This window comes from Chaetodon auriga, chromosome 24 (genome assembly GCF_051107435.1).
Source record: "Chaetodon auriga isolate fChaAug3 chromosome 24, fChaAug3.hap1, whole genome shotgun sequence".
Taxonomy (NCBI): domain Eukaryota; kingdom Metazoa; phylum Chordata; class Actinopteri; order Chaetodontiformes; family Chaetodontidae; genus Chaetodon; species Chaetodon auriga.
In genome coordinates, this window is record NC_135097.1 from 5,652,221 (window position 1) to 5,660,481 (window position 8,261).

General features: G+C 42.2%; 1 protein-coding gene across 1 annotated transcript; it reads right to left on the reverse strand.

Annotated features, from left to right (window-relative positions):
- Window positions 1–1,846: 1,846 nt before the first annotated feature.
- On the reverse strand, window positions 1,847–5,529 carry six7 (SIX homeobox 7). Its single transcript, XM_076725039.1, has 3 exons — window positions 4,890–5,529; window positions 3,460–3,623; window positions 1,847–3,161 (listed from the first exon to the last, which is right to left on the reverse strand). The coding sequence occupies exons 1-3, from the start codon at window positions 5,295–5,297 to the stop codon at window positions 2,951–2,953; spliced, it is 783 nt and encodes a 260-aa protein (XP_076581154.1). The 5' UTR covers window positions 5,298–5,529; the 3' UTR covers window positions 1,847–2,950.
- Between the last annotated feature and the right edge of the window lie 2,732 nt (window positions 5,530–8,261).

An 8,261-nucleotide genomic window follows, 5' to 3' on the forward strand; every position in this document is an offset into this window, starting at 1 on the left:
AATGACTGCAACTGACAGGTAAGCAGAAGTCTCCTTCTTCCTCCTTCAGGCGTGGGCGGGATCACTGAATGTGAGGACGCCCATTTTCTGTGGCCAGGGAGGAGGGACACCTTCACTCTTTTTTTTTTTTTATAAGGGAAACAGGTAGTGCTCTTTTTATTGAAACATGTAGAAATCATTTCTAAAGCTGACATTTCCGCAGGCTCATTTTGCTATAAACAAGGAAACACTTGGTCCATTTATTGTCTGAATGTCAATATTTTCTCTGCTTTCTCTAGGCAGATAAAACTGAAGCAATCGTGATCTTGTGTTTAATTTAATACTGGAAAAGAAAGTAGATTATAGATTATAACGTCAAGCTTTTGTGCCTTGAAATGAATGAATTCCAAGCCATACAGCATACAGCAAAAATTATTTTTATTCTAAGTAATTTATATATAATCAAAACTATTTATTTGTTGTTTAATTTTAATGTGATTATAAAACTAATTTAAGTATGTCATCTTTATTTATTTCTATGTATAACTTGTATGATATATTTAATTATATATTCCTAATATATATTACATATATTAAGAATAATTATTCTTATTTCCATTTTTCGCTGTCAAATAAATAATGGGGGGACGTTAAGTTTTCCGCCCCCTTAACGTCTTCCGTTGGTCTAAAAAACGAGCAAAATTCAAGACGTCGCTTCCGGCCGCCATCTTTGTTTTGTTAAAGAAACAGTTGCAACTTGTGAACAGTGTTGAAAGTCCCAGCAGAGACAACATTGGTCGTTCAAGCTGGCCAGAAGAATATTTTGTGAACCCAGAAATGTCCTCAAAACATGGGTAAGTGTCTTCTTTCCCCCGAAGTTTGTCTTGCTAGCTGCTAAATCATGCTAGAGACTAGACTACAGCTATGCTAATAATCAGTGCTAAAGTCTTAGCTAGCTACATGTAAAAGCTATGATTTCTGTTAGCAGAGTTAGCTAGCTGCTTCTCACAGTGGAGCATCTGGCAGCCAAGGAGCCAGATATTTTCCTCAGGAGACTAAAACAGAGATAAAATTAAGATGTGAGGTGGGCCGAAAGCTGAATGTGTAAAAGTTTGATAACGTCAATCAAATCAACTGTGAGAAATGTGGAGAACTGAAATCCTTAATGTTGTTAGCTGCACCTGTGCTTTTACTGGCCTGACAAAATGTGAGCCAGGTCCATGAATCTGAACCACATGGGAGGTTGGGGACCTCTGATTTAATACGTGGCATTTTCTGGTGTGGTGAGCTAGAGAAAGACTAGAATGCAGTTTGTGTCTGTTTTTGTGTCACAGCTCGCTGCTGAGACGATTCACACTGCAGGGGGAACGTCCCACTGACTGTCAGATCCCAGCAAAACATCAGATCCATCTCTGTTTTCACCCATGAGGTAAATAAACCCCATCACGAAAAGCTCAGTTTGCAGAAATGGGAGGCGCTGTCTGTAAGTAGAGTATATTACAGCTCTCCTTTTGTCTCTGGGTCTTTAAATGGAGCAAAGCGTGGTGGCAGTCATTGCTTATTACTTCAAAAAAAATTCTTTATTGCCTTATGGAGGCTGCTATTAATAATCAAAGAAACAGTTAGATAAAGTGCTGAAAATGGGATTGTCAGATAGATTCCTATTGTATAACTGTGTTTTCTACCCAGTGTTGAAGTGGCATAAAGAAAAGCCAGTTTAGGGATTGTCCCTCAGTTTAAGTGTAGAAACCATTTTACTGTAAGGACTGTATGTGGTGTAGGACTCAAGTCCTTTCACATTGTATTAATACTGTCCGGAACTTATAAATACACTGAGTCACTTTAACTTTGGATAAAAATAGGATCATTTATTTACATAAAACATTTACAAAATACATCTTTTCATTGAAATGCAGTGATGTGTTTTGAGAAGTGATGCTTGTAAGAAAGACAGCAAACAGTAGGCCTTTGAGTGTGTCGTTCTGACATGAGGACACAATCCTAATCTGACTTGGTCTCACTGTTCTCAAATGTAATAGGCACACCGAGTTAAGACCGATTCGTGCTTTCACATTCGCTGTTTCATCGTTTCTGTTTCAGCTCCTGCAGGATCACCAGAGCAGCTCAGGAGCGTTTACAAAAAGCCTGACACGATTCAAACAGTCACCGAAAGACAAGTGACAACAGACAACAGGTAAAACGCAGCTGGTAACAAAATGCTTTGAATTTTAGCAGCACATGTGCATCATTAGTTACACAAAGTCTCTCTAAGTATATGTTATTGTTTGCGTTGCATTGTAAAAGAGTGATGCCCTTAGTTCCTTTTTAAGGCAGTGTTTATTTGGTCAGTCTCCATGTTTACATGCACATTATAACCTCAGAAAATCTTGGTTATGCTTATGCCGATGATTGATGAAATTTATAGGTTGGCAAAATGCCATAATGTGAAGATAATAATGTGCATATAACAGTAGTGACATTTAACAGCCTACTCAAGGCATTGTTCATTGTGTCCTCACAATTTCCATACAAATGAATTGTGTAGCTGAGATAACAACTATTAGAAAGTCATCTATCCAAAAATATTTACTGAAAGCAGTATCAAAACTTAAAATATTAATATTCACATTACCTAAAGACCATTGGCATTATTTCTATAAATAATAAACTTTGATTGTTGAGAAACGCTGTTGTTCATGTAGAAGCACCTGTCCTATGTTTATCTATCAAGAATTAATATAACAGTCAAGGTCATGTGCCATGGTGCTTTTTTAAGTGCATGTTGTTTTTGCATATCATTCCCTTTCAATGTCCACTCAACATCCACATCGAGTGGCCTCATCGTCACCCTCTTCCCACTGAGAACGCCTCCAGTCCAGACAGTTCAAGTGTCTTTAACGTATGTCTGAGTCTGACGGCGGCCGCCGCTCTGCGGGGAACGAGAGTTCGTCCGTGAAAAGTTTCTGTCGTCTCAAGACTCGAACTCGCTGTCGCTGCTGACGGAGATGTCCGGGGTGGAGGCTCCTATTCCTCTGCGCTCGGTCTCTGTGCTGCAGTCGCTGGCCTCCGGGCTGCCCGGGTGTCGGGGGGAGGTAGGCAACAAGTGGGGGTGATGGCGGCGCTCCTGATGGGAGCCGTCAGGGGAGCTCTCGGAGGGCAGGAGGGAAGGATCCTGCTGCAGTCTGGGTGGAGGGAGAGAGGAGAGAGACAAGAGTGAGCTCCCACATCAGTCTTTTTTAAGAGTACACGTGGCAGAGCCGCTCTTCAGGCAAAGATGCAGGCGTTTGCTTTCTAACAAACCTGCTGAAAGTCATTTGAGTTTTTCACATTATGTGTAAAGAAGTTCTGTATTTGTACAACACAAGCTGATACTTTAACTCGCATAAACAGCTAATTTCCAGCCACCATGAGCATGAATCTCTACCCCCTTTTCTCCCTTTCATTTATAATCAGCGTGATCATTTGTCATTTTTGAGATACCTGTTCTTGGCGGATGCTGCGCGGTCTCTTTGGCGGCGGTTCTTGAACCAGTTGCCGACCTGTGTGGGCGTGAGTCCGGTGGCCTGGGCCAGGTGCCGTTTCCTGGACGGGTTGGGGTAGGGGTCTTGGAGGTACCACTCTCTCAACAAACTGCGAGTTCTTTCCTGGAGAACACATAGACATGTATGGAATATTTAGGCTGGTGCTCCATTACAGTATCTCCTGTTAGCCACACTACAAAGTACACTTTTATCAGCATGGAATCGCATGTTGTGAAAATTGAAGCATGCCATTTTTAAAAGACTCCATATGGTGTTTAGATATCATCCTATTAAACCATCCAATCATCTTATCACTGTCATATGATGCTGAGTGTAATCGTATTAGAGTGGATTTATAAATAGATGATTACGACCTACATTAGAGGTATACATAATGATGTATATCTACTAAATGGGATCATGTTGAGGGGCTTAATAGGCTGATGGAGAGGCGATCCCTCCAGAGGTTTTGGAATTAAAGATTATATGAGCTATACTTCACCCTGCCACATGAGGGAGGTCACACTAACAAACACACACAACAGGCCAGGTGCATGCTTCCTCTACCAGAAACTACTTGACTACTTAATCTTTGAATCCTAAAGTCTTTTTTCTCCCTGATTTGTATCTCATTCCTCTCAAATTTAACAAAAAAAGTGACGTTATCATAACTTGTAAGTGAAAAAATACAATAATTCTGCTTCCAAAAGAACCGCTCTCAAGACACTAAAACATGAAAATGTTTCACTAATTATATAAATATACATTACAGGTTATTATTGTGATACCATTAGTGTCTGTAGGTGATGCACTGATGCTATGGGGAAATCTGGCCTTTGCAACTTGCACACAGTAAATATTACAGCAAAGAAAATTAAATCGAAAAAGAAGAGAAAAGGCTATGCTGAAGTGACAATTTTAACACAAGAACATAGTAGACATGTTCGACATCATTTATGAGATAAATATGGAACATGATGTATTCATATAGATGGACACGTTGCACGAGGATCATTTATAAAATCCAAATAATCAGTGTGTGTCCCGTCAGAACACTTGAATGAGATCCCTGATCTTGCATCAGGACACTAAAGTAGTTGAGAAGATTTCCCGGCAGAAGGCAGAAGGATAACCACAGCTGTGACCATTATCATCTTAAGAGCTCAAAGACCAGGCTGCTTGATGCAGCAGCGTCAGGTTAAAAAGCACAAGAGAGCAACTGATGGTCCAGTTTCCATGTCAAGATGCCGTTTCATATCATGTTATAATATGATGCAATGAGTTCAAATTACACGTGGGTTGTGCCGGGGTCCCACTGCACCATCGTGTCACCTCCGGCCATGTGGTTAAAATCTAACACTCCAACATCTACCCCTACACGGTGGTTACCTTAAAGCAGTGCGTTTTCTGCTCGCCGTCCCAGATGGTGCGGGGCAGGGGGAACTTCTTGCGGATCCGGTACTTCTCCACCGGGCCCAGCGGCCGCCCTCTGAGCCTCTCCGCCTCCCGGTAGTGCGCGTCCAGCCACAGGTCTTGAAGCTTGGCGTGCGACTCGCGCGTAAACCGGTGGCTCTGGAGGATTTGGTAAAGAGCGTCAAAGTTTCCGCCGTGGAAGGCGACCAGCGCTCTCGCTCGCATCACGGACTCGTGTCGGTTCAGCGCCTCCCCGGCGGAGCCTGGGACGGCGGCGGGCAGGGACCAGAGGAACCTGCCGAGGCGCTCGATGTCCCCGGTCTCCTCCAGGTTTTCACACACCCGAGCGACCTGGTCCGGGGTGAACATCGGTAGCGGGAACATCTCGGGGTCGTTGCTTCTCAGTCGCTCACCGGAAAAGTTTGGAAATGTTCGCAAGACAGCATGAACTGATGTATCCAACCGCGCGTAAAGCTCCGTGCGCTCGCCCCTGATTTGAGATTTGACAAGTTTACTGACACTCGCAGCATCTATCTGCTGCCTCTCTGACGCAAAGGAGTCTTTCTTGGTATTTGGGCAAATGCTTCAGAGGAGCCGGTGCGCGGCGGCTCCGAGTTTCCAGAGTAGAGCCGAATAAAGAAAGAGGACAAGGAGTCAAACTGTATTTATAGCTAGATACAATTAGCATCTCTGTAGTTGTTTTGAGAAGGATTATAGGTCCCGGCCATTAGCCTCTTAGTGGGGGGTTGTGTGTACAGAGGTGACTGGCTGATCAGCTTGTTTGGCTTAGCCTGAGGATACATTGACTGCCAGGATGACTGCAGTGAGCAAACAAGCGAGGATAGGTTATTTAATAGGTCGGAGGTGTAGATGGAACCAAGCCCCTGGAGGAGAGGGCGAGGAGAGGGCATGTGGAGTGAGGTTGTGCGCTACAGAAACCAGAAGGCGAACCCCGACAAACCGGGTCCTCCAAAAATGAGTGAAAACTTTAAAAACACTCAGAAGCGCTTCACTCTGCCACACACTCGGATGGCACAATTAAATGGCGGCATGCTTATGAAAATCGGCATCACATGCGCCTCGACATTTGGTCAGAGGACACGTCGGGACACAAAGCTGGTCCCCGACCAGCTAATACCCATGTAATTAAAACAGACATGGTGGCACCTATAGGTTATCCTCCGCGTCCTCTTGCCAGGCCAAGACATAATGAAAACGCCTCTAGACATCGATGTGCGGGAGAGCAACTCCAGGACAAGGAATTAATGATCTGCTGCTTGGCTCAATCCTTCTGATCTCAGTAGCTCATTAATCAGTCTTAGGATAATTTCCTTATTAATCAGGTTAAGGGTCCTGTAAGCATCTGTCAGCTATAATGCAAACATGTTACACTTCATTTACACATCATAGCCTAAAGGAAAAATATTTTTCACTTTTTCCGAGCATCAGTGGACCAAAGCCTGAGTTAAGAACGCTGAGTTATAGTTAGATATGAAATGTGGCGTTTCATTAAAGGCCTACACTGGATGCCACTGATGGCAGACACAGATTAGTCTGTATTGAATATGAGGATTTGTATAAAGGTTGCAGTCAGGTGAAGGATCATCTGGTTTTAAAAGGTGAAGGGGGTTAAAATCCGTCTACAAATCTGTCTAAAATACAGATATGAGCCTGCCAGACACCGAGCACTGATGTACGAACATCAGGAGTCCCAGATTGTGGATGTAAATAATCAGGATATCTTTCATTTGATAAACTGAGACTGTCAGCTGGTTTGTTATCAGGATGCCCCTTTTCTTTCTAAATGAACCCAACAAAAACAGCAGTGCATATTAAGGTTTATTCATCTATTAAAGACGCAAATGATTATCTGTTAATGCACAAATGAAATTAGCTGAAATGAAAATGAACTGTGGACTTTATGATCAATCTTGTTCCATAACTTGGAAAAATGGTATTTAAATGATTTGTGTATAAAGTTAGGAATCATCTGCGACCTTCACTCACACATTAGTCGTGTTTGCCAGGATAAAATGTTTTATGATTTTTAAGTATTTACTGACGAAACATAAGACGATGAAGATTTTAAGCATTTAAAATGTTTATTTGGTTTTGTAAAGCAAGGTTTATTTTTCCTCAACATCGTAATTATGACTGAAGGTTCATCTGACAGCCTTTTTTCTAATCACTAATTATGAATTTGTCAATGCCTTAGTTTTAGAAAGGAACCACTACAGCTGAAATAACATGATTTATATAATAGTTGCTGTGTTTTTAGTCTCAGTTTTGCATAAAAATGCTTATCGGGCACATAACTAAAACTTACATCATGCTCAAATGTTGCATCACTTTTTTAAATTATTTTCCATATAATTTCTATAATATTTATTTTCTGACAAACAGCAAAACTATCAAAAGCTGCAGTAGTTTAAAGCAGAAACAGCCACCCAAAACCCAAAGACATTCAATTTACAGTAAAATAAGACCGAGAAAAGCACAAAATTCTCATTTTTGTGCACCTGAAGTGAGCAAATACATACAGGGTAAATTGCTTTAAGCAATTAATCGATTATCAGGATTGATAATATTCCGTCAGTCCACCAGTCGACTGATCCTTTGAGCAGCAGTCGTCGTGTTCAGTGGAGTTCAGGGTGTGGAATTACTTTATAAGCAGTCGGCAATCATTTGATACGTGTTAGATCCTAAATCTAGATTAAAATACCAGGTGGGATCGCTGGGCTAATGGTAGGTGTGTGTGTGTGTGTGTGTGTGTGTGTGTGTGTGTGTGTGTGTGTGCGTGCGTGCGTGTGCGTGCGTGTGCGTGCAGAAGGGGTGAAATGAGCTCACAGTGAAGATCATGTTCACAGTTAATCTAACCCTTCCAAGTTTCAGACACTTCGCGCCACTGACCAAAACCACCACACACACTCACTCACTCACACACACACACACACACACACGTACACACACACACACTCACCTTCATTACAAGAAATCCCTTGACTCAATCTGTTTAACACTTTGAGAGCAGACTGAACCAAAATCTGCTTAAGCGCTCCCAAGCCGTTAGAACAGAATGAATGATGAGGTGGTGGGATGAACAGATGATGTGTGTGTTCGTAGAACGGTGGGGGGTCTGGGGAGGGGGGTTGATTATATCTTTGAGAAATAGGAAATCTTTACATCACTGATTATGCTCACTGATATATTAACAAACTAATTCCCCTTGAGGCAGTTATTATTGATAACCCCCTTCAGTGATTAAACATAACAGCGTGGCACCACCTTCCACTGCTCCTGAATGACTCTCAGCAGCTTCTGCATCCATCGCAGGAAAACATTTAATGT

Bases quoted from the DNA above. Each gene is read 5' to 3' on its own strand.
- six7 (XM_076725039.1), bottom strand. From the start codon at position 5,297: ATGTTCCCGCTACCGATGTTCACCCCGGACCAGGTCGCTCGGGTGTGT. The intron at 3,624-4,889 runs GTAACCACCGTG...TGTGTTCTCCAG, and splicing joins AGAAAACGCACTGCTTTAAG to GAAAGAACTCGCAGTTTGTT. The intron at 3,162-3,459 runs GTATCTCAAAAA...CCCTCCACCCAG, and splicing joins GCAGCATCCGCCAAGAACAG to ACTGCAGCAGGATCCTTCCC.